Source organism: Ochotona princeps, chromosome 19, assembly GCF_030435755.1.
Source record: "Ochotona princeps isolate mOchPri1 chromosome 19, mOchPri1.hap1, whole genome shotgun sequence".
In the NCBI taxonomy this organism is placed as follows: Eukaryota; Metazoa; Chordata; class Mammalia; order Lagomorpha; family Ochotonidae; genus Ochotona; species Ochotona princeps.
Window position 1 is genome coordinate 32,840,572 of NC_080850.1, and position 25,446 is coordinate 32,866,017.

Consider the following 25,446-nt stretch of genomic DNA (forward strand, 5'->3'; position numbering starts at 1 on the left):
AGCTATGGCAGGCTTAGAAAAATTTGAAGAATTTCTCCTCCAGTTATTGAAAGACTAGCCATGCATGACTTTCTAGTCATCAGGACAGAGCTGTTGCAGCATTCTCATTTACTTTGTTTCTAGAAAACCCGAAATGTGTTACTATGTAAACTGTCTAGGGGAATTTTCAGCTTGAAGATACCAGTGAAATTTCTTAGGTGGTTGGGGAGTTTATTGATCTGAAAGTTGGAGGGAGGTTATTTTACTTGAATCATATATAATGTTTTTTTTTTTTTTTCTAAAGTTTTAAGCCTTTAATTATCTGTGGTCAATCGTAGTTGAACCTGGTACTTGTGCACTTGAAAGCACTTATAATTCTACCCTGAAACAATGAGGAAACTGGACTGTTTTAGAGACCTGCACCATAAACATTTTGTACTTCACATAGCTCAAACTTAATAATAAATCTTAGAAAGTTTTATGTGTGTGTATACTGGAGACATTTGTAGTATACACATGGGGTATGTGTAGTAGGTCCCTTCTGAGATACAGAAGTCTCAGAAATCACTTGGTTATTATAATTGACTCCTGAGGTGGTTTAGTTTTTGTTTTTGTTTTTTAGGTGTGACTGAAATGAGAACAACTTTAGGTAATAGTTCAGTGGATGAATAAATCAATTACACTCAGTGATTGTGTCATAGATTCCTACCTCACTTGTCTTGTAGAGCTGAAAACTTTCTCATCACTCGGTTTAGTTTTAAATTGATGTAGTGTAATTCCTTCTCCAGCTCCACAGCATATAAAAAGAGTCTAAAAGATAATTTAAAAGGAAGTAGAGAGTAAGTCAATGATAAAGTGAATTTTTAGTGCCTAATATGGGTGCCTTTTTTTTAAGATTTATTCATTTTTCCTTGAGTTACAGAGAGAATAGGAAAGAAATATATTCCACCCACTGGTTTACTCCCTAAGTGGCCACAACTGCTAGAGCTGGACTGAGGCTAGGAACTAGGAGCCCCAGCCTCCTGGCTTGGGGTGTCTCACGTGGGTGCAGTAACCCAAAGCCTTATGCCACTCCCCACTGCCTTAAACAATAGCTGGAGAGCAAATGGAGCAGTCGGAACTGGAACTGGCACCCGTATGGCATGCTGGCAGATGGAGAATTGGGATGCTACATCATTGCACTGGTCCCATGAAATGCTTTGAGAAGGAAGACAATAGCTTGTATGGCCTGGCATAGATGTAATATTCTTTTTTTTTTTTTTAAATTTCATTTTGCGACACAGTTTCATAGGATGTAACATTCTAAAGCAGTTAAAGCAGTGTGGATTAAACAATATCTGCTGTCCATAACAGCTGTAAACGGCAGGTCCTTGTATTTAGAGACGTAGAGATAAAAAACTGATCTTTCACTGGGAAGCACATACTCATGTGCTTCAAGATTTGGTAGAAAATGAACAAATTTTAACTCAGTAAGGTTTTGGGTTCAGGAAAACTGTAATTAATGTCCTCAGCGCATCCCACACAGTTGCAGGCACGACTAGAACAGATACTTACTCTCGGAATTCTTGTTGAGTGACAGGCTGGTAGTCATCCTGAATTTCTGCAGAGTAATACTTTTTCTCAAGTCTCTCTTTCCACTTTCTCATGTGCTCTGCCCTTTGGATTTCCTGTGAAGTTAGAAAACAAGTATAAGCTGCAAATTTTAGATTTGTTTTTCAAGTCTGGCACACACATCACAGAGTTAGGAATTTTAAAACTGTACTTTCAGGCCTTGGGTTTTGAGCCCCATTGTCTTTTTGCTAAGCCTGGTTTTCAGATCTCTGCACCAGCGAAGTTGCTTCGGAGGATTTGGTGAACTGGTTAGTGTAGGAAAGGTGGTGTTGTTAGTTACTCTCCTTTCACTGCCTTTCCCTTACATTTCCTTCACTTGTCAAGGCTGAGATGCTCTTCATTTGCCTCTGTTGTGTGAATGTAGGGAACCTACTTCCACGTACATCTGTGGGTAATCACTACTCTCCCACTGACTGCTGCCAACCGGCCTCAGTCTCCTCTTTCTAATTATTTCACCGGGCGTCAATCTCTTTGCTCCAAACTGCCCACGTATCATGTCCCAAACAAGCTCTTCTTCCAGAAAGTCCTTGTTGCCTCAACTCTTTTTTTTATATATGTATATTTTTTTTTAAAGACTTATTTATTTTATTGGAAAGGCGGATGTACAGAGAGGAGGAGAGACAGAGAGGAAGATCTTCCATCCGATGGTTCACTCCCCAAGTGACTGCAACGGCCGGTGCTGTGCCGATCAGGAGCCAGGAGCCTCCTCCAGGTCTCCCACATGGGTGCAGAGTCCCAATGCATTGGGCTGTCTTCTGCTTTCCCAGGCCACAAGCAGGGAGCTGGATGGGAAGTGGAGCTGCCGGGATTAGAACCGGCGCCCATATGGGATTGTGCCGGGCCCACCTCACTCTTCCGTAATGTTCTTCCTGTGCATTAGTCTCACTACCACTTGCTTTCTTTGTAGTGCACAAAATCTTTTCCACACCTTCTGGAAAATATGTGTTCAAAGTAGGGACAGCCCTAAGAAAAGGCTTCCAAATGAGAGATAAATAGAGTTGCTAGCTCCATTTAAATTATTTAGGGGATAAACCAGCAGGTAGAAAATTTCTCCATGTCTATATTTTTAAAAATGATTATTTTTAATAAAACAGCATTTAAAAAAATGAAGGCAGGGCCCAGTGTGATAATCTAGTTGCTAGTCCTCGCCTTGCATGTGCTGGGATTTCATATAGGCACCAATTAGTGTCCCAGCTGCTTCGCTTCCCAGCCAGCTCCCTGCTTGTTTCCTGGGAAAGCAGTCAAGGACGGCCCAAAGCCTTGGGACTCTGCACCCATGTGGGAGACCCTGAAGAAGCTCCTGGCTCCTGGTTTTGGATCAGCTCAGCTGTGGGCATTGTAGCGACTTGGAGAGTGAATCATCAGATGGATGATCTTTTTGTCCTTTTGTCTGTAAATCTGTCTTTCCAGTAAAAACAAAATGTTATAGTAGAGAAAGATCTCATCTGCTGATTCAGACACCAGAAGTTAGGACTGGAGCAGGGTGAAGCCAGGAGCCAACAACTCCATCTTGTTTTCCCACATGCGTAGCAAGGACCCAAGCATTTGAGCAGGCCAAGTAGCAGGAAACTGGATCAGAAGTGTTTCCAGGACTCAACTAGCACTCCAGTGTGGGATGCCAGCATCATAAGCTGTGACTTAACCCTTTGTACCACAATACTGGCCCCAGAGGATACAGAATATGTAAGGGCACTTGATTTTTTCTTTAATGCTTTTACTTTTCTCTATTTACAAAAAAGAAAAGTTATTTTTATTGGAAAGGCAGATTTAGAGAGAAGCAAGTACAGAGAGAAAGATCTTACATCTGCTGGTTCACTCCCCAAGTGGCCACAATGGCCGGTGCTGAGCCAATCAGAAGCCAGGAGACGAGCTTCTTCCTGGTCTGCCATGCGGGTGCAGGGTCCCAAGGCTTTGGGCCATTGTCTTTCTTCCCCAGGCACAAGCAGGGAGCTGGATAGGAAGTGGAGCTACCAGGATTAGAACCGGCGCCCACATGAGATCCCAGCGTGTTCAAGGCAAGGACTTTAACCACTAGGCTATCACGCTGGGCCTTGTTAATTTTTATTACAATGCTTTGTTGTTTGGTACATTTGGGTACAATTGTTAAAATTAACAAAAGTGCTCCTAGAGTCATTTAGGAATTTTCTCTATCTTGATATATTGAATTATATCCCTTGATAATCTTTTGTTGCATATTATATCTTTGCTCATGCTTTTATGTTTAAAAATTTTTTTTGAAAGATTTATTCATTTTATTACAGCCAGATATACAGAGAGGAGGAGAGACAGAGAGGAAGATCTTCCGTCCCATGATTCACTCCCCAAGTGAGCCGCAACGGGCCGGTGCTGCGCCGATCCGATGCCGGGAACCAGGAACCTCTTGCGGGTCTCCCACATGGGTGCAGTGTCCCAATGCATTGGGCCGTCCTCAACTGCCCCCCCAGGCCACAAGCATGGAGCTGGATGGGAAGTGGAGCTGCCGGGATTAGAACCGGCGCCCATATGGGATCCCGGGCTTTAAAGGCGAGGACTTTAGCTGCTAGGCCACGCCGCCGGGCCTATGTTTAAAATTTTTAAATCACTGTAAGTGTATATAATGGGAATATAGCACAGCATTGTGTTTTGTGATTCAATCTGAAAATATTTTAAGAAAAGATAGAGGTAGTTGCTTGGCACAGCATCTGCAATGCCTGCCATACTGTAACTTTGAGGGAAATATTAGATGTAAGTCATACATCTGATTAATGTGCTGTGATTATTTGATAAAGGTATTGATTGTCTGCCAAATTTTACTGCTTTTCATCTTGCAATAGTATTGTGTGTTGAAGCTTGGGCTTGCTTCTTCATCATATTTCTGTTTGCATGTATAGATCAGTATAGATTCATGGAATCCTGTTTTGTCTACTGGTTTATACATCATGATTCATTGCAGTGCTTAGCTAGTCCAGTGTTGGTTTGGCCAGTGTGAACCCCTGAAGCTGATTCTGGTGTCCTTCTAACAGATGTCTATCATTCTTAGAGTGATTCTATTTTCTGACTAAGTTATTGCAAACTCATCTTGTGTTTTCAGTCCTGGCACTGGTATATCTCGAATGAGTCCAGTTAGAGGATGAGGCCTCTTGGAATAGAAATCTCTGTTCTTGTTGTACTCACTGCTACCAGGGTGTCATTTCTTCTAGCCCTCTCAGTGGACAGAGCTAGAATAAATGTGTGTGTCTGTATACAAACTTCTACAATTCTAATCCAACACCAAAAAGTTCATTTTAACCTTTATCCTTCCTATTTTTGTAACTTAGAACCAATGCAAACTTCTCCAGTATTACTGTTTTATCTTAAAGTTCTGCTGTATTCTTGAAACTGAAGGGCATGCATTCCTGTTCCTTAATTTACACACACACACATACAACTTATAAGTTTTGTTGAATATGTTAGATAATTTTTGCAATATAAAAGTAAAATAACCATACTAATTAACATAAGAGGATCATGTAGTCATCTCAATAGAGTATACTCTGAAAAAACTTAATATTCCACAGTGAGTGTACACTTCGATACTAAAATAGTACTGAGGGTGAAAGAACCTGGAGCTGAAGTAGAAAATTTAATTCTTTTTTTTTTTTTTTTTTTTTAAGATTTATTTTATTTTTATTACAAAGTCAGATATACTGAGAGGAAGAGAGAGAGAGAGGAAGTGGAGCTGCCGGGATTAGAACCAGCGGCCATATGGGATCAAGGTGAGGACCTTAGCCACCAGGCCACACTGCCAAGCCTGAAAATTTAATTCTTAATCAGAACTTGTCTATAAGCATTACTAATTAAAGCTACCATTGTGCTTATGAAAAGAAAAAAATCTTACACTTTCATCAAAGCCTTCTCTTCTGGCTTCTTCAGCCAAATCTCCACTGGTTTTCCTCCTGCGAAAAAATATTTGTGTTAAAGCCCCCTGCCAGGCATCTGCCAAAATCATTCAGAAAATTTTAATGTGTAAGTAAAAGTGTAAGTATTTTGTGTAAAATGTTTTTGACGGCTAAATGAAAATTTATGCTGACTACAGCTGTTGCCTCTCTTTTTAAAAGGACTTTCCTCTTTTGAATAGTTTGCCATGCTAAATTATATTGATTTTAAGTAAGCTTATACTTTCTTAACATCTTCAGAGATTAAAGAGGTGCTACTAAATGTACTTGGAATCACCACAATGGATGGTGGTGCTTTTCAGTGAAAAACCTTATTCTCATTATAATGTTCTCATGTAATGCAATGGTTCTTAACAACTTGGGAAGGTACAGATTAGATAATACCAGTAGTTTATTTTTGAATCTATTTTGTGCTTGATGATTCTACTGAACTCTAGGCTAAGGTAAGTTTTCTGAGCATGTTTAAAGCAGATTCAGCTAAGCTTTGGTGTTTGATAGGTTAGGCCTTCTTAAATGCATTTTCCACTTTGAGTATTTTCTATTTAGAATGAGTTTGTCAGGATGTAACCCTGTCTTAAGTTGAAGAGCATCTCTATAGAACATAATAATAAGTTAAAATTATAACAAAAGTCCTCTTACATTTTCTTGTCTTCATCTTTTTCAGCTTTCTTCAGATTTAGTTTCTCAAGAGCATTATTGTAACTCTAGGCAGAATTAAAATAATTTGAAAATTTATCAAAAATACATCTTGTATTAATATTAGATCAAGTAAAAAAAAATTGGTCTCTAGGGACTGCTACTCCAAAGAAATAAGTATGGAGATCAAGTGCTATGACTATCTTCTTTTGACTTTGTTACCACCTGTGGTTTCTCCCTACTGGTGAAAAAGTAAAAGGGGTTTTCTTTTTTTTTTTTTTTTAGGTGGTTTCCATATATATTTTTTTAATGCATTTTTAAATTAATTTATACATTAATTACATTGTATTACGTGACAGTTTCATAGGTACTGGGATTTTAAAAGGGGTTTTCTTGAGAGCATCACACCTGAACTTGAAAAAAAGCAAAAAAAAATTTAATATGTAGTAATGCCATTTGTATTAAAGATGTTAAGATAAAGCATATAACCAACATATTCCAGACAAAACTGAGGAAAGAAACCCCCCCACAAATAAAGTTTATTTAGGGTGGTTTTAAGGGCTATCTTTTGAAGACAATTCTACAGCTACTGGGACTTTTTCTCTGCAGTGTGCTGTAGCATAGAGCCATGTAATGTGCCAAGACTGCAAAGGTTAACATAGAGTTCTGCTGCAATTTAGAGTGGTTCGACGTAGAGACAGCGTAGCTGATTTCATTCTGTCAGAAGGAGAACAGCTGTGAGTACGATTGTCGCATGCCTCAGCGTGAAGAACAGTGCCGCAGAGGGGGTGATGAAATAACAAGACTGCAGGCCCATGAGCTGCTGTATGTCGAGGCAGAGGGGTCATGCTCAGCCTGTGGAGACGTTGGCGTGCCTGGGTTGAATTCCTGGCTAGTGTAGATGGGAGGGAAGGAGTGGTGACAACTGCAGCCTGGGTGGGAGATAAGGATTGAGTCCCTGGATATTGACTTTGGTCCAGGCCAGTCCCAGCTGCACGCATTTGGAGAGTGTTGTTACAAATATGTGGTCTCTCTTTGTACCTCACAGTTATTTTTTTAATGAGAAGAAAAAGTAGAAACACTATAGTTAAATAACAGCTAATAGTTAGGGACTGTGGAATTTGAGGAGAAGCTGTGATATGTGACCAAAGAATTTGGGCTTGGAGAGCTGGTGTTGTGGCATAGTGCGTTAAATTGCTGTTTCAAGTGCTGGCATCCTGTGTTGAATTGGTGTTTCAGGTCCTGGCTGCTCTGCTTCTCATCCTAGTTAATATGTCTGGGAAGGCAATAAATAATGGCTCAAGTGCTTGGGTCCCTGCAACCCATATGGGCAACCTGGATGGAGTTTCAGCATCCTGGTTTGTGTTTGGCCCAGCCCTGCTTGTTGCAGCTAGTTGGTGAGTAAATCAGTGGATCGAAGATTTTGTCCCCCTTTCTATTCTCCATACTCAGCACCAGCCCTATACTCCCATACTCTGATACCTTCATACCCCAAAGCTTTGCTTCCAATATTTTTTTATGTGGACACATTTTTTTAAAATTTTATTTTATTGTATTGTTGTTGACAATCTTTACATAGTTAATTGCGGTTAAAAAAAAAGGTTCAGGGGGTATAGGGAAGTGGGTAATACTATTATGTCCATATTGTTTCCATCATGTATCTGAGGTAAAGGGAGATATTGAGGGAGAAGCCCCACCCTGTTTCCCGCCCACCCCAAGTCCTGGATGTGGGGCATGCTCTGAGATATTTGCTTAAGTGGTGTTAATAGTTCTCCAGTTATGAATCGCTGCCAGTTTCGTTCGATGAGGTCGTCCACTGAATGATATGGTCCATCATAAAGTCACTGTTTGCCCCATATTTCGCTGCCAACATATAGCTGAGATGAATGATTGACCTGTTCTGTCTTCTGTCTTCTTGGTTAGAGTTCTGAGTCCAGCAGTTCGATTGGGGAGATCTCCAAAGAAACCTTGAGGTATTCCCAGACCAGATTCTTCTATGTTCTAGCAAGCACAGGGCCCGGCACAGTCCATCACCCCGATAAGCTGGTGGTTTCAATTGGGGGGTTGGTTCTGTTTTCAGTCCCGAGTTGCACTGGAACCAATGGGTGTTGCAGTCCAGTCTGGTTCTGCCCAGCACATACTTGGCCCTTACATCAACCAGTGGGAGCTGCAGCCTAGTCGGGGCGACCCACAATAACCCCCATCAGGCCCACCCCCTACCCTGATTTGCCAGTATGTGTAGCAGTAGACCAGTCTGTCCCCCATCCCATTTGGCTCTTGTACTTGTCAATGGGTATTAAAGCTTAGTTCCATCTAACCAACTCAACCATCCAGCCCTCACAGATGTGGTTGAGTGCCTCTCTGTCTAGCCACCTCAGCCCCCATCCTAGTTTTCATGCCCTCCGGCGGGACTAGTGACCGGGAAGGGGGAACCCACTTTTTCCCTCCCAGGTCTCTCTCACTCCCGGTTTATGCACTCTTTTTTTTTTTTAAAAGATTTATTTTATTTTTATTACAAAGTCAGATATACTGAGAGGAGGAGAGACAGAGAGGAAGTGGAGCTGCCGGGATTAGAACCAGTGGCCATATGGGATCAAGGCGAGGACCTTAGCCACTAGGCAACACTGCCAAGCCCGGTTTATGCACTCTTTAGGTGGTTCTGTGATTTGACTTGACAGAATTAGTCCCCAGTGCCAGCTTCTGCCAGCTGATGCTGCGGCCAAGCCCAAACATCCCTCACCCGCTCTAATATATGCTTGCACCAGCAGGAATAATCAGCCCAGCCTGGCTTTTCCCTGATCTAGTCCACATGCAGTGCACAGGTGTTGCAGCCTTGCTTAGTCTGGTCTGTCCCCATCCCAGTCCACGCTCTCCAGTGGGAGTAGCTGTCGGGCGAGGGGACCAGCCCCTTAATCCCCCTGCCAGCTCTGTCCCTCCCTTCCTGGATCTCACGTGTGCTGGTTGGGTGCTGCAGTCAAATCCAGTACAGGCAACCTCGTCCTGGCATTCCATAATGTGTACTGGTTTTGTCGCAACCAAACCCGGCTCAACCCACACTCTGTTCTGGTGTTCGGATTTGCCAGCGGATGACATGAACTGATTCAGCCTGGTCTGCCCCTGACCCATGCCGAATGTGTGGACACATTTTGATCAGCCCATTGAAATGGATGAGATCAGAGTTAGAACTACTAAAGTGTTACCATACAGCAAGCCCGGGTGAAAGCTACCAAATATCCTAATCTAGAGGCAATTGGAATTCAAACTATCTTTAAATTTCACAAGCTTAAGGAAGATTTATACAAGCCTTGATAGCAGGAGCGACTACGAATCATATTTTCATTTAGAGAATCAGGAAAATGAGGAAGACAAGCAGTATGAAATTCTTAATTTAAACAGAAGTTTACTAGCACTTGAATTGGAAACTTTTTGGAAGAGTTTAAAAATAATACCAAGCAGTGCTTAGCAGACAGTAACTTTATTATCATTTCTAGTATCAAACTCTAAAATAATTTTGGTCACATTTTAAAGGCAGCAAATATATCTCAGTTCCCTAGTAGTGAAATAATGCAAACATGAGTAACACTGGACCAACAGTGTGAACACCACCATAGGAAAAAAAGAGAAATCCACTACTTGGGATTTAAAGTATTATTCAGATTGTAAGAATATAAAATGAGTACGACTTCTCTTAGACTTTGATTGGGGAAAAAAAATAGGACTTACTTCTTTTATCATTTTACCAAGTTCAAAATCTGGCCTTCTGCCTATTGAATAGTCAGCTTTCACTTCAGAATAGGTATCATTAATTATTGCCAGGAACATGTTCTAGGAAGAATTATTGAACAGTTATTACAATAGAAATTTAAATGTTAGTGCCATTAAAAAGTACTAGGGCTTTAAAAAGTAAATTTAAATTCAAAACTCATGTGCTCAATAGTAGGGATATGAATGTACAGACCACAGTAGAGTGGAAAAGTGAATGCAAGTAACTATGGTAAATGAGAAAAGCAGCATGTCAAGTAGCAAATGTGAGCTGATTATTAATAAATATATAATCATACACATTAATTTGTCAGCATTATATAGCAGAAGAAAACAATGCTGATTATATGGTCACAAGATTGTTCGCTATTGAAATTGCTTAAATTAACTATTGTACTAAGTTCCTACAACTGCTAATGTCCTGATAACAGCACAAATGTGGAGAGGATATTCCTACCCCAACTGCAGTTCTCCAACTTTCATTGAAGTACTATTGTAGTGCCCTTAAGATTCTTCGCCATCATCAGGGAATAATTTATGTGTATCTTGAATGTTTTAATTAATGGGGCAAGCATTTAGACTAGCGGTTAAGATGGCCTCACCCCATACTGCAATGCTTGAGTTTGATACCTGGCTCTAGCTCCTGACTCCAACTTCCTCCTAGTGTAGACCCTGGGAAGCAGTCATGATGGTTCAAGTTATCAGGTTCTTGCCACTCATGTTGGAGAAGTGGATGGAGTTCCCAACTTCTAACTTAGGCCTCAGCCTAGCCTTGACTGTTGCAAGTATATGAGTAATGAACTAGTGAGATGGAGTGTGTGCAATCTTTTTTTTTTTAATATTTATTTGTTTTTGTTGGAAAGTCAGATTTACAGAGAGAAGGGTTCAATTAGAGACCCAGAAGAGATTCCTGACTCCTGGCTTCAGATTGGTTCAGCTCCAACCGTTGAGGTAATTTGGGGAGTGAACTGCAGGATCAAAAATATTTCTCTGTCTCTCCTCTTTGTAAATCTGCCTTCCAAACAAAACAAGTATCAAAAAATTTTCATGGAGGACAGTAACAGTGCCTTGACTAAGAAAACCTTGACTAAGAGGCTCAAATAGACTTGTTCTGAGCATGCATGAGAACTTATCATAGACCTAGAAAATCACAGATACTAACGACTGAATTTATACCTCCTGGTTGTTCTGACCTAAAGAATCCATAGATACTTGAGTTATTTGTGTAAATGATTTAGCCATTGCTGGCTAAGACAAACACTCAGTTGTGATTACATACCCCACTGGAATAACTTGAACACACTGGCTACTATTCTCGAGATCCTGGACTACTAGTCACCCAAAAAATAATTCTTAATTTTGTGCAGTGCTATCCTAGCCAAGCAGTAATACTGTTGTTTCTTCTAATCCTAAAAAATTGGGGGGAAAGAAATAAGGAATTTGGTTATTCTTACCAGAAGGACAAAGAAAACAAAAAATATAAAAGTGATGAAGTAAATGGGTCCCAAGATCCGATTGGCTTGCTGAATCCCGGCAAAATTAAAATCTCCAAGAACAATTCGAAATTGTGCAAATCTTTGATGAGAAGAAAAAAAATTAGGAAAAAACTTAGATTGCTTGAGTCTTTTCCAATAAGTTATTTTTCAACATTTATCTAGACTTTAACAGCCCTAAACTTTAGATCTGATTTATTGAGAGAAGGGGAGACAGGAAGATCTTCCATCTGCTGGTTCACTTTCCAAATGGCCACAACGGCTGGAGCTGAGCCAATTTTAAACCAGAAGCCAGGTTTTGTGCTGGCCCATAAAATCATACTTCTGTTCTACTTTTAACACTGGCTTGTAATATTTTTCCATATATGACAAAAAGTGCTAAACTGGAAGTAGATCAAAAGCCTTGGAGCAAGGGCTGGTAGTGTGGCCTAGTGGCTAAAGTCCTCGCCTTGAACGTGCCGGGATCCCATATGGGTGCCGGTTCTAATCCATCCAGCTCCCTGCTTGTGGCCTGGGAAAGCAGTGGAGGACAGCCCAAAGCCTTGGGACCCTGCACCCATGTGGGATACCTGGAGTTAGTTCCTGGCTCCTGGCTTCAGATTGGTGCAGAGCCATCTGTTGTGGTCACTTGAGGAGTTAAGTCATTGGACGGAAGATCTTCCTCTCTGTCTCTCCTCCTCTCCTCCTCTCTGTATATCCGCCTTTCCAATAAAAATAAAATAAATGTTTTAAAAAAAACAAACCTCGAAGCAAACAGTATTTCCCTTCTTCCTCTTCTGGCATAAGTGCTAAGAGTGCCTAAATGTTTCTGACTTATCTTTTATCTTTGAGTTGTAGAAAAAATAAATTAAAGGTGCTATTTCTCATTCTTTAAAAGATTTATTTATTTTTTTATTTCAAAGTCAGATATACAGAGAGGAGGAGAGACAGAGAGGAAGATCTTCCATCCGATGATTCACTCCCCAAGTGAGTTGCAACAGCCGGTGCTGCGCCGATCCAAAGCCGGGAACCAGGAACCTCTTCCAGGTCTCCCACATGGGTGCAGGGTCCCAAGGCTTTGGGCCGTCCTCTACTGCTTTCCCAGGCCACAAGCAGGGAGCTGGATGGGAAGTGGAGCTGCCGGGATTAGAACCGGTGCCCATATGGGATCCGGGGGCGTTCAAGGTGAGGACTTTAGCCGCTAGGCCACACTGCCGGGCCTGCCATTTCTCATTCTTCCAGATGTTGGTTTAGGAACTGTAGCACCTTTCAATTATCCCCTTTCTGTCTGGAAAGTGTTCAAATAGGAAGATAACACTTAAAATTTTTTTAAAAATTTTATTTAAAAAACAGAGACAAAAGTTTGCTCTGCTGGTTTTGCTCCCCAATGTCCACAACAGCTAGAAAACCAAATATAAAAATATGCAAAGGATCAGACAGTCTTAAAAGAGAACATAAACGTGGTGGTATGTGAAAAAGTGCTCTATATCATCAGGGAAATGCAGATGTTGACCATGTGGAGATAAAGAACCCTCGTACATTACTGGAAGGAATGTGAAATGATGTAGCCTGTATAGAATGTAATGGATGTTCCTTAAAAAATTGAAAAGGAGGATACCATGTAATCTATGGTTTTATATATCCACAAGAAAGGAGATTTTTAATAGAAGGATATCTGGACTCCCAGATCTACTATAGCCTTATTCACAATAGCTAAGAAATGGAGTCAACTAGACTATCCATTGATGAGTAAATGAATAAAGGAATGACTAAGAGATGTTAGTCAAGGGTGCATAAATTTCCTCTAGATGGAGCTCTATTTGGCAGCATGGTGACAGAATTTAAATATTGTACACTTGAAAATAGCCAAAAGTTTTCACCACAAAAGGCAAAAAGATAAATAGGTGATGGATATGTTAAATTTTCTTGATTTAATAATTTAGTAATATTTACATATACCCAAATATACTATAAGTATATACATTTTTGGTCCATTATACTTCAGTTAAGCTAGGGGTGAATGTAGATCATGGGATCCATTAAAACCACTTCTGGGTATAAACAATTGGAAGCAGGGTCTTGAGAAGATATTGGTACTTTCATGTTCATAAAGCATTACTCTCAATGCTTCAACATGGAAACAGTCCAAGTGTTCAGTAGGAAATGAACAGATGAGCAAACATGATATTGAATATACCTTCAATAGTATATTGGCAAGCCTTTAGGAGGAAGGAAATTTATGCATGTGTTACCACACAGATGAATCTTGAGGGCATCATCTGATTTAGTCAGGCCCTTTTATTTTCCAGATAAGGAAACAAAGATCTAGAAAAATTATAGCTAGCAACAAAACTGGAAACTAGAATTATATACTCTTATTTTATAGTCCACTCTTCTTCCCACTGCTGATTAATAAAGGCGTATTTTAGGAAAATGTCATAAAATTTCAGACGTTTATACTTAAGTTATTTACATGGTTATGGAAAAAAGAGGCAACTTAAAAATACTTCTTTAGATTAATAATGCTTCCCAAAAATCTAGTGAAAGCGTCATGAATAAATCTGTGAAACTTTTAACAAAAGTCAACAAAGGTATTGTGGTTTTCAGAACCATATAATAATACTAGTGTAAATTTCCAAATGAAAAATTCCCTAAACTTGCTGGAATATAAGACCTGTGCAATACTGGTCTTGAATTCCACAAAAACATATTTTAAGATTTGATATTTTAGACCCACATGCTTTAAAAACAGAGCTATTTCTCTAGGTATTCTACTTCCTTCTGTAAGTTTGCTTGTTGCCTATTACTGATTACTGTATGCTTATAAATTTTAAAAGTTACATTCTTAATCAGGTCAGTATCAGTACAAAGATTCTTATCGTGGGGTTTTCTGAAGAAAATATGAGATTTATTTTACCCAGAGGATAAATACTACAGAAACATAGAAACCAATTTCCATTCCCTTAAGTAAAAGCCTCAGTTGAAATTAAAAATTAAAAAATATTTTTCTAACTTGAGATAGTGACACTTAAAATATAATAACCACATCTATTTATGTCTTTTAATGCTAAATTCTACTTTGAGGGTGAAAGATATTTGGCCGTCCATGAGAATATCAAGTTAAAATTTACTAAGGTTATATCACTACTTACAGTAGGCCTTCCATGATTTTTTATTTTAGAAAGTAAACACAACACAATTATATTTATCCTAAGGGCTTACATGGCATTTTGGAAAGTGGAAAAGTCGTCAACCTGTGATCCAAAAACAAGAAATCCTAACTGGGCATAAGCAAAGAAAATTATAAAAAACATGATGGCAAATCCTACTATGTCTTTGATACAGCGGGACAAGGTTGATGACAGCTGAGACATTGTCTTATTGAAGCTTATGAATTTGAATATCTGAAAAAGAACAAATTTAATTGAAATATACTATAAGACTGTAATTAGAGTAACTTAATTTTAGAAGACTTCTTCAAAATGAAGGAAGTATTCACTTACGAGTGTCTGAGGATTTGTCAACAATCGTTACAAGGTTAAATATTTAAAAATCTATTTCAAAATGTTCTTCATTTTTACTTATTTAAAAGGCAAAGTGACATGAGTGTGTATACACACACACACACGGTATCTCTGATTTGTTGGTTTATTCAAGTGTCACAGCAACCAGGACTGGACCACGCCAGGGCCAGGAACCAGGGAATCCTTTCACGTCTCCCCTGTGGGTGGCAGGGACTCACTACCCGAGCCATTATATGCTGCCTCAGCAGAAAATTTGATGAGAAGCAGAAGGTGGAGGCGGAAGTTCACTCCAGGCATTCCAATGTGGAAACTGTGTGTCCCAAGCAATGGCTTAAACCCACTACACCACAATGCCCACTAAATGACTTTTTACAAACCTTTACTCATTTGAGGAGGGAAGGAGAGGGGACGGAGGAGAGGAAAGTGAGTGAGAAAGATTGAGAGATCCTATCCACTGGTTAACTTCCCAACTCCAGGCTGGTCAGGCTGGAGCAAAGAGCTGGGAACTCAATCCAGATCTCCACATGAGTAGTAGGATCCCAATTTCTTGAGCCATTACCACTATTTCCCAGAGTCTGCATTAGTGTGAAGCTTGAGCCCACAACCACAGCCAGGTACTGAACCCATGCGCTCAAATATGGGACACAAACATCCTAATCTGGTATCCTAATCACTAAGCTATATATTGGACACCAAGATGCCTTTTATGGTTACTCTGTAAATTGTTTTTCTCCCACAACCTGACAGTTCAAAATTTTATTACACTGTGTATTATGTAGTATAATAAAATATAAATACCTTTATCCATGCAAAGAAGATAGTAATAGCAATTATATTGTTGTAATAAATGTGCCAGTATGCAAGAAAATAGAAGTCTGAATATTTTTCAGTATTTTGCAACAACTTTCCAAGTAGGAGGTAAGTTTGCAAATTACAATATACATAGAAGGAAACAGACAAAAAACACAACTAAATGGGGAAAATAAGAGTGAAATTAGAGATTACTCCTTCCTCTAAATCTTTTGCAACTTATGAAGCAATACGTCAAAATTCTCACCAGAGTTTAACACAAAGGGAGGGAAAGGTAGGACATAGGCTTTATCACACTCATCTACTGGCTTATTCCCAGAATGTCGGAAAAGGCTGGGACTGGACAGGCTCAAGCTGGGAGCCAAGAACTCAATCTAGGGTCCCACATGGGTGGCAGGGGAACAACTCCTTGAGCCTTCACTGCTGCCTGATGGGGTCTGCATTAGCAGAAATCTGGAGTCAGAGCCAGGTATGGAGTTCAGGGACATAGAGGGCATTTGCAATATCCAGGCCAAACATCCACCCCTGCTTTTACATAAATGGATCTGAATTTTAACTCATGGAAGTTTAAATTAGCATAATTGTAAGGACAGAAACATTCATTGCCTTCTATTCTGTTTCTATGAGTCAAAGCACAGCAGCTCTAAACAAGAGTTTTCTGCTTCACTTGATAACTAAAAGTTGAATATGTTCTACCATGTAATTTTATAAGGAAAATAAATTCACTGTTATAAAACATAAACCTCTTGAGAACTTCTTTGCAAGCCTTTTGAAAGAGGATTTCAGAACGGGGTATCTTAGGTATCAGAGTTTAATAGCCAGAATGAAAATTTCCCTTTCTCTTTCCCTACCTAAAATACTGAGATAGTTGTTGAATGCTGTGCCCTTTATCAGACATTGTTAGGAGATACAAGAGCTAGGTGACACACTTTCTGAATCTGAGAAACTTTAACATGATTTTGGGAAACAGGGCTTACATATTGCATTGGCTACAATCAAAGGCCAGTAATGGTGAAAGACCAAATTGTACGATCCAGAAATGTTTGCTTATTAACAGTTCTTAAAACCAAGCTCTCAACATATTCTGTCTCTCCATTTTGATTTTTCCTTTTAGTTCTCTACATTCTACAGTTAGAAATGGCAATCTTTGGTCTTTCTGGGACTGTTTCCCTGACCCTGGCACACTCTGTTCCCCCAAGTACTTTCTGGCTGCTTGAGCACCCTCTCCTTCAGTATTCCCCTTAGTTTTGTATTTTATTTATTTATTTTTTTACCTATCCTTTAAAATCTAGTGTAATGAGGAAAAGCAGATTTAGACAACATAGAAGAGTACTTTTTAAAGGACCTTCTCCCACAAGATTCTTGTCTACTGAAACATTCTCTGTAAGGAATTTTTGAGTGAGCGGAGTGAGACTTGCTATGCCATTAAATCGTATTTGCATATATGCCATTAAATCACCTGTTGGCTTATACTGACCCTCCCAAGGCCAAATCGCAAAAAGCTGATATTTTCCCTTAATGAGTACACCATTAGTATGTGTTAGAACAGTCCACTTAATGTTTGATGCTTCTAGCTTCCAAAATAGGTCCGAGATGAACACTTCCCTTATAGGTAGATTAATATACGATACCCTTCAACCACATGCATTAGTATACTCACCAGTAAAAGCAGTAATTCTAGCCAGTTCCAGATACTTTTGAAATAGGCATATTTGAATTCCTTTATTTTTTTGCCTTCTTGTGTTGTAAAAACAATAAGAAAAATACAAAAGGTTATTTCACAGGAGGCAATAAAATAATCATAGTAGCTGACATATCTAAGGAGCTTCACAGAATAAAACTGCCATGATGTAAGTATGCCTCCAGTTGCAGGGAATTCTGCCACCAATCTGTAAAATGAGTTTTGTGAAAGTTACTGCATTTAGCAGATAACCCAATGGGAAATGTCTAGTAAGTTTAAAATAGGTTTACTTGGATTTATGGGTTCAACTTCCTAGATTTATTTATTTATATGAAAGACAGGATTATACAGAGGGGGTGAAAGACAGAGAGGGCTCTTCTGCCTATTAGTTCACCCCACCCCCTGTGCCCACAATGGCCAGAGCTGGGATGGTCTGAAGCCAGGTGCTATCTCTCTATATTCATTCAGTTTTGTGTTCAGATTGCTTGTCTAAACTAGGACATTACTTATATTTAAGGAAAAATACTATTGAATACTGTTAGGACTTCACCCCACATGTTTAAATATTTCAGAGGAAAATACTTTTACATTCTCTCCTTCTGATATACCAGAGATACTTTTGCTTCTGCTTCCAAATATCAAAGTTACATATTCTACTAAACTAAATGTTTACTTTAGGCATTGGATGCTGGATACAGGGATCAACATGTAAATGGAAATAGGAAAAATGGACTCCAGCATTAAATATAAAAAGATTTTGAAACTGATCACTATATTTCTGGTATTTTTAAGTTCAACCTACTAAGCTGCTTTGAGTCACCCACCTGATGATGCAAAACAAATTTACATTGGCATTGTAAAGTGAAAAGTCAATAAAAATGACCCTGGTTCCTCTTGTGATCCAGCTGTTTAGTCGAAGGTTGACAAACTTGGTTTTAGTTTCAGATTTTGATTTTGATAAAGTGAAAATATATCCCCCATCTCGGTAAACACCAACATATCCCCAGTGCAAAGGGGAATTGGTTTTAGAAGAAGAGTATTTCCACCTGTTAGGCATAAAAAAATAAGTGAGAGAACGGAAAGCCCCACTGAGAACTATCCAAAGAATTTGAACTAACCTTTGGTTCAAAAGTAGGAGGTAAAAATATAATAGGATTAAGCTGATAGTTATTACAGTAATTTTGAAGAAGGTAATGCATTAAGAATTAAAACAAAAGAACACATTTTAAATGTGTGTTATGGGCAACACAGTGTACTTCTATGAAAAAATGTTCAGAAATCCACTTGTTGCCTCAAGGAACTTAAAAGACTAGATATGTGTTGTTTCCCTTTAATTTATTGTCTCTTGTATTATGAGGTGTTTAGTCTTTCAGTAGGAAAAGAATATCAAGACCTTGATTCAGAAATATCTATTGTAGTCTGCCTACTCTTAAGGTTCTATATTATTTATAAATGTCCAATAAATAAACCTGTTGTAATAGTTATATGATGATCTAATTCTTTAAAGTACTACTTAAGATATTTTATTTATGAAGTGGAAGACAGAGTAAGAGAAAAAGAGTTCCCATTTGCTGGGTTACTCTCCAGATGCCTCTGATAGAACAAGAGAGGAAGCCAGGAGCTATGAATTCAAATCACATCACTGCCTAAACTTTTCTTTTTTTCTTTTATTTGAAAGGCAGAGTTAGAGAAAGAGCTTCCATCAGCTGGTTCACTCCCCAAATGACTGCAGTGGCTTGGGGTTGGGCCAGGCCAAAGCCAGGAACCTAGAACTCCATCATGGTCTCCATATGGGTGGCAGGGGCCCAAGCACTTCGGCCGTCTTCCATTGCCTTTCCTGGAGCATTAGCAGAGGCTGGATTGGAAGTGGAGTTCCCACACTCAAGCCTGTAGTCATATGTCAGCATCACTGGAGGCAACCTAACCTGCTGCACCCCAATGCTGGCCTCTAAACTTATTTTTCTATGACTAAAGATTGTATCTTCACTGGAGGTAAAGAGTGACATCTTTAGAGAAAATTATTTTAATAAAAGTTGTAATTCTCTGTGTGTCTGCATATGACCGTTAAACTGTAACAGAATTTGTTACACTAGCTCTCCTAGCTTCCAATAATTTAGATGATGTTTCTAATTAATGAATTTTACCTGTTAGCTAGACAAACAATACAGATTGATTCTTATTTTGATTTTTGAGGATAACAGGTATTAATTTTTTTAAAGATTTATTTATTTTTATTACAAAGTCAGATATACAGAGAGAGGAGGAGAGACAGCGAGGAAGATCTTCCATCCGATGATTCACTCCCCAAGTGAGACGCAACGGGCTGGTGCGCGCCGATCCGAAGCCAGGAACCAGGAACCTCTTGCGGGTCTCCCACGCAGGTGCAGGGTCCCAAAGCTTTGGGCCGTGCTCGACTGCCTTCCCAGGCCACAAGCAGGGAGCTGGATGGGAAGTGGAGCTGCCGGGAATAGAACCGGCGCCCATATGGGATCCCAGGGCGTTCAAGGCGAGGACTTTAGCTGCTAGGCCATGCCGCCGGGCCCAACAGGTATTAATTTTTAAAAATTGCTTTCTATTTCAAGATTTTACAGAGGGAGAAGTCTTCCATCTGCTGATTCACTCCCCAAACAGCTGCAGTGGCCAGAGCTGAGCTGACCTGGAGCCAGGAGCCAGGACTACAAGTTTCTTCCAGGTCTCCCATTTAGGTACAGGGTCCTAAGGACTAAAGCCATCCTTTGCTGCTTTCCCAGGCCATAAGCAGGGAGCTAGATCAGAAAGTGGAGTACCCAAGACTGAACCAGCACTCATATGTGGTGCTGGCATTACAGGCAGAGGGAGGATCAGCTTGCTATGCCACCACACCAGCCCAGGTCTTAAAAAAAAAAAAAAATCTGAGAGGCATAAGAAGAGAAAGAGAATAGGAGAATGAACATAGAGGGAGGTTCCACCCTGCCAGTTTAGTCCCCAAATGGTTACGACTAGGCTAAGGCTGAAAGCAGGAGTGGAAACAATCCAGAACCCTGCAGTGGGTGGCAGGAACAGAGTTATTGTTACTGCATCCCAGGGTTCACGTCAGTCATCAGTATTCAGAAGCTGGAGCCAGGAATCAGACCCACGCAGGAACTTGAGTATCTAAGTTGCTAGGGCAAATACCTTCTCCAGAATGACAGATATTAATTTACAATTCAAGAAAAAAATCAAGCACAGAAATAACAAAATAAACTCAACTCATATTGTTAATTTTGACATTTAAAGTATTTGTAATTGATGAAAATTTGGAATATTAGAATATCTAAGGATTATTCTTGAGAATCCAATTAATTAAATACTTGATTTATTTTTAAATTTAGGTGCAAAGGGGAGTGAATACCACTTATAATATTTAAGATAATGTGTCCCCAAATTTATGAACTCTTTTGAATTTATAAGAATACTAGTCCTGAAAATATCCTAAACTTATACAAAAAAGAAATGCCAATTAAAAACAAAACAATTATTAATCCAGGGTAAACTGTTGAAGAAAATGTAATCATAGTTCATATTTGTAATAAACATTGACTGATGAGGAACGATGATTATGGTATAATTATACTGAGGGGCTAAGAACAGAATGAGTATGTAGATAAGGTGGCATCAAAGAGCTACATGACAGATCATTTCCATGATAGAAAAACAATATGTGAAACTGTCAAATCAAGCAATAGCTCTATGAAGATGTCGTTTAGAGACAAGTAAGTGTGTGCTGGAGGAAATAACTAAAACAGCAAAAGGAAGACTTCTGGACACTGAACTATGAGTAGGAGGGGGTAGTCCTTAATAAATACTTGTAACATTTAGATGAATATTAATTTATAGAAATTTCATTTTCTTCCTCTTATGATTTTTATAGGCCTTTGTATATAAACAGGACAGATACCAGGAATCTTCGTGTCAAGGGCACAGGGTGCTCGTGGTTTTGGGCTTCCACCTTCTCAAGTACAGCTATGAGTCAATACCAGCATTACTTAGGCTCGGCTCCTTTGAAGAAAAAAAACCATCGTACCCTTGACAGGAACAGTGAGAGATGCAGTGCCTGGAACGTAACTCCCTTTAGTATTGACAGCAAGAGCAGATGTCACAGGACTAAACCAGAGTGCGAAAGGACAGTGGGGATGAGTTGGAGGGAGTCTGGTCACAGCCAGAAAAGCTGGTTCACCAATCATTGCAGAAGCAAAAATTGATGTTTTGCCTTATCTCTAGTTTGACTAAGCATTTCATATGCCAACAGGAAAAAAATCACTCTGCATCCTGAAGTAAAAACAAAAACAGGTTCACTTTTGTCTTTTCCAGACATGACTCTGTCACATTCGTCCTTTTAACATTATTGAAATAGTCTTTTTACCTGGCAGTCTCCAGTTGGTATTATTTGGAAATACAATGGCAAGCTGCTAGAAAAATCTGTGTAACTTTATAGTACTTACTCAGTGTCAGTTTTGAGGCCAAATTCAGATAGATCTTCATTTTTAGAAGTATATTTGTCATAACATTCGTCCATCAGAGACTGAAAGGATGAGTAGACCTTGCAGGTGTTGTTACGGACTTTTAGTTGACGGACTTGGGGTACTCCCAGAAGTATGTTTTCATAGTAGATACGACTGCTGTTGTTTAAATTGTATAGCCTCTGGTTATTGTACCACGAATCCCAGTACAAACCTTCCAAAAGGGGTCCTTCCATAAACTTCACAAGGATAAGTGTCATATGAAAAATATTTTCATGTCATTAAAATCTTTCATAACATTATACACACCAAATTTTGAGTATGGAAAATAAATTATTGCAACCCTTCATTAATATGAATGGTGGTATGGCTGCTGTTGCTTAACACTGGCTGAGCACTTAGTATTTCCTAGGCACTGCACCAAGCACTTCACAAGTATCTTCACAAGATTCAGCTCATTGAATCCCACAGCCAATCAGCATCATAGCTGGTCACAGCACATGTTGTGTCTTCATGCCAAGATTGACTGTCCTTCTCCTCTGACTTTTCTTCCTAAACACTGGTCTAAGAGATCCCAAGTCCAGAGTTCATTTTTTTCCCTTTTCTTCCACTTATCTTCTTTCCAGTGGTCATGTAAATGCCTCAAGATGGCCAATACAAAAGAGGCACATTGAACTATGACTTTTTAAAAGGCTTGTTTATTTGAAAGGCAGAGTTACAGAGAGAGTTTCTATTCACTAGTTTCCCAAATGGCTGCGATGGCTGGAATTAGGCTGGTCTGAAGCTAGGACCCAGGAGTTAATTTTGGGTCTGCCATGTGATGTACATTCCCTATTTCTTGGGCCATCCTCCTGTGCTTTCCCCAGGTGCAGTAGCAGGGAGCTAGATCAGAAGTGGAGCGGCTGGGACCTGAAGCCGTGCCCATGTGCGCATAACTACAGCACTGTGCTGGCTCTAGACCTTTGGTCATTTAATCTTCATTTAACACTTGCTTTTTGAAGTCTTTCAAAGGATAAGCATCTTGTCTCCTTGATAAGTTTAAGACTCCCAGCATTGTATTCATCATGTAACCTCTGCCCATAATTTGGTGCTTTCTACCTCACCTCCAAGCTCCTGCAACGCCAAACAGCCCCACATGTGGAATTACAGCAAACGCTGTTCCTTATTTATCCTATAAATAATCCTATAAAACTCAGCTGAATTGATACCGCTTCTGGAAAGTGTTCCCTAATTGCTCTGTCCTTGTTTATAACAAGTCCATGTTTATAACATGGGGTGACTGGAACAGCTAGTTCCTTTAACTGTTCTTTGCTTGTAACACTCATCTCTTGTTTTATCAAGTACAATGTAAGAAGCAAGTCTATCCTAATGCTGAAGGAATTATTCTTTCTGGCACTCAGAGGATTGTAAGGTTAATGTTCATTATATCCAATTACAGACTGATTTTGGATTCTAGCCCTCATGTAAGAAGCAAGTCTACCATCTTTCTTTCTTCCTTTCTTTCTTCCTCTTTCTTTCTTTTTTTCTTTCTTTCTTTCTTTCTTTCTTTCTTTCTTTCTTTCTTTCTTTCTTTTTCTTTCTTTTCTTTCTTTCTTTCTTTTTCTTCTTCCTTCCTTTCTCTCTCTTTTTAATTTATTTTTTACTGGAAAGGCAGATTGACAGAGAGGAGAGACAGATCTTCCTTCTGCTGGTTCAGTCCTCAAATGGCCACAATGGCTGGAGGTGAGTCAATCTAAAGCTGGGAACCAGAAGCCTTTGTGGGTCTCCTATGTGGTTCCAGGGACTCAAGGCTTTGAGTCATCCTCCACTGCTTTCATAGGCCACAATTAGCGATCTGAATGAGATGCCAGCCTTTGCACGTAAAAGATTTACTCTTTGTGTTGCTGTAACAAAATACCTGAGGCTGAGTACGTTACATAGAAAAAAGGTTTTCTCATAGTCCTGGAGGGTGGCACCAGCATCAGCTTCTAGCGTATTCCCTACCATGGACAGTATAACATAGCAGGAGGGAGGCCAGGAATAAGCTATGGCTCCTGGCTTCAGATCGGCTCAGCTCGGGCCATTGCAATCATTAGGGGAGTGAACCAGCAGACAGAAGACCTTTTCTGTCTCTCCTTCCCGCTTGGTAAAAATATGCCTTTGAAAAAAAAAAATCTTAAGAGAATGTTAAAAAGATATATTGATTTTAAAATAGTTAGCAGTATCACATTAAGAATACATTGAGAATAAGTAAACACTTGGTTGATGCTAATTAAACAAATAATATCCAGTTTCACTTATTCTTTTAATAAATATTTATTGAGTATCTTAGGTGTACCAAAAGTTTATGAAATTTCTATAATATTTCATCCACAGGAACATAATACCTTACCTTCCAAAAGTCAATGATACTGCGAATAGACTTAAAGTTGGTTCTTTCATCATCAGCCACAGAAGTATCCAAAAACAGTGATGACATAACCTTATTTAAATAATACATATGTGGGTTTACCATTCCAAAAGTCACTAAGGAGAAGAATCCTTGTTTAAGAATTTATTTAAAGATTCAGTTTATCAGAATTAAAAATGTTGTCACAGTTTATTCTTTTTTTTTTGAAAAATTCAACTTTTATTGTTTTGTCTGATTATAAAAGTAATAATTTAAACTCATTTAAAAGTTTCAAATAGAAATATAAAAGCAAGAGAAAGCTGATTGTAGTCCCAGTGCTAGAGTTCAGTTTGGTATATATTCTTTTTTTTTTTTTAAGATTTGTTTGAAAGGCAAAATTAGAAAGAACAGATTACATGTGCTAGGTCACTCTCCAGATGGCCACTTCAGCTAGGGCTGGACCACACTGAAGCCAGGGGGCAGGTCTCTCCTGTAGCTAGGAGGGGCCTAAGCACTTGAAGTCAACCTGCACTGCTTTCCCTGGGCCACATCAGGGAACTGGGTCAGCAGAGCAGCTGAGACTCTGATTCATATGGGATGCAAGTATCGTAGACAACAGCTTCACCTCCTATGATTATTTTTTATGTATATACATGTATATATTTTGAAATTTTATTTTAAATTTATTTAGAAAGACTTACTTTATAGAGTTACAGAGAGAGAGAGAGAGAGAGCCTCCATCTTCCCCAATGGCCACAATGGCCAGAGCTGGGCCGGTCTGAAGCTAGGAGCTAAGAGCTTCTGGGTCTTCCACTTTGGGTGTAGGGGCCCAAGGCCTTGGGCTGTCCTCCATGGCTTTCCTAGGCCACAAGTGGGGAGCTGGATGGGAAATTGTACATCTAGGACTATAATTGGCACCCATATGGGAGGTTTGCTCCAGAAGCCGAAGATCAGCCCGAAATATCACTGCATTGGCCTTACATATCTACATTTATAAATAAAATCATTCCAGTTTTACAAAAATGAGGTTATACATTATATTCACTGATATGCAAGGTTTTTTTTCCCCCTGCACATTGATTAAGGCTATTGAAGTTAGACAAGTCTAACTTAGAGTTACTATCATAGAGCTAGTAACTGCTATCTCCTGGCTTCATTGTGAGCAAATGAGAAGATGCATGCAGAATACCTGAAACCATGCTTTGGTATGT

General features: G+C 39.4%; 1 protein-coding gene across 4 annotated transcripts in view; it reads right to left on the reverse strand.

Annotated features, from left to right (window-relative positions):
• PKD2L2 (polycystin 2 like 2, transient receptor potential cation channel) overlaps positions 1-25,446 on the reverse strand; it is a 29,932-nt gene that overhangs the window by 2,256 nt on the left and 2,230 nt on the right. For 3 of the 4 annotated variants that reach the window (XM_058677766.1, XM_058677769.1, XM_058677768.1), the window contains exons 3-14: positions 24,239-24,372; positions 21,850-22,106; positions 18,214-18,435; positions 17,369-17,597; positions 15,697-15,867; positions 14,597-14,778; positions 11,357-11,477; positions 9,864-9,965; positions 6,144-6,208; positions 5,447-5,504; positions 1,534-1,646; positions 689-789 (exon numbers count right to left, since the gene is read on the reverse strand). In XM_058677766.1, the coding sequence (XP_058533749.1) occupies positions 690-789; positions 1,534-1,646; positions 5,447-5,504; positions 6,144-6,208; positions 9,864-9,965; positions 11,357-11,477; positions 14,597-14,778; positions 15,697-15,867; positions 17,369-17,597; positions 18,214-18,435; positions 21,850-22,106; positions 24,239-24,372 (1,754 nt within the window). In that variant the 3' untranslated portion in view covers position 689. Of the gene's footprint in view, positions 1-38; positions 219-688; positions 790-1,533; positions 1,647-5,446; positions 5,505-6,143; positions 6,209-9,863; positions 9,966-11,356; positions 11,478-14,596; positions 14,779-15,696; positions 15,868-17,368; positions 17,598-18,213; positions 18,436-21,849; positions 22,107-24,238; positions 24,373-25,446 lie in introns of those variants that run through there. The other variant, XM_058677767.1, reaches the window with a different exon arrangement.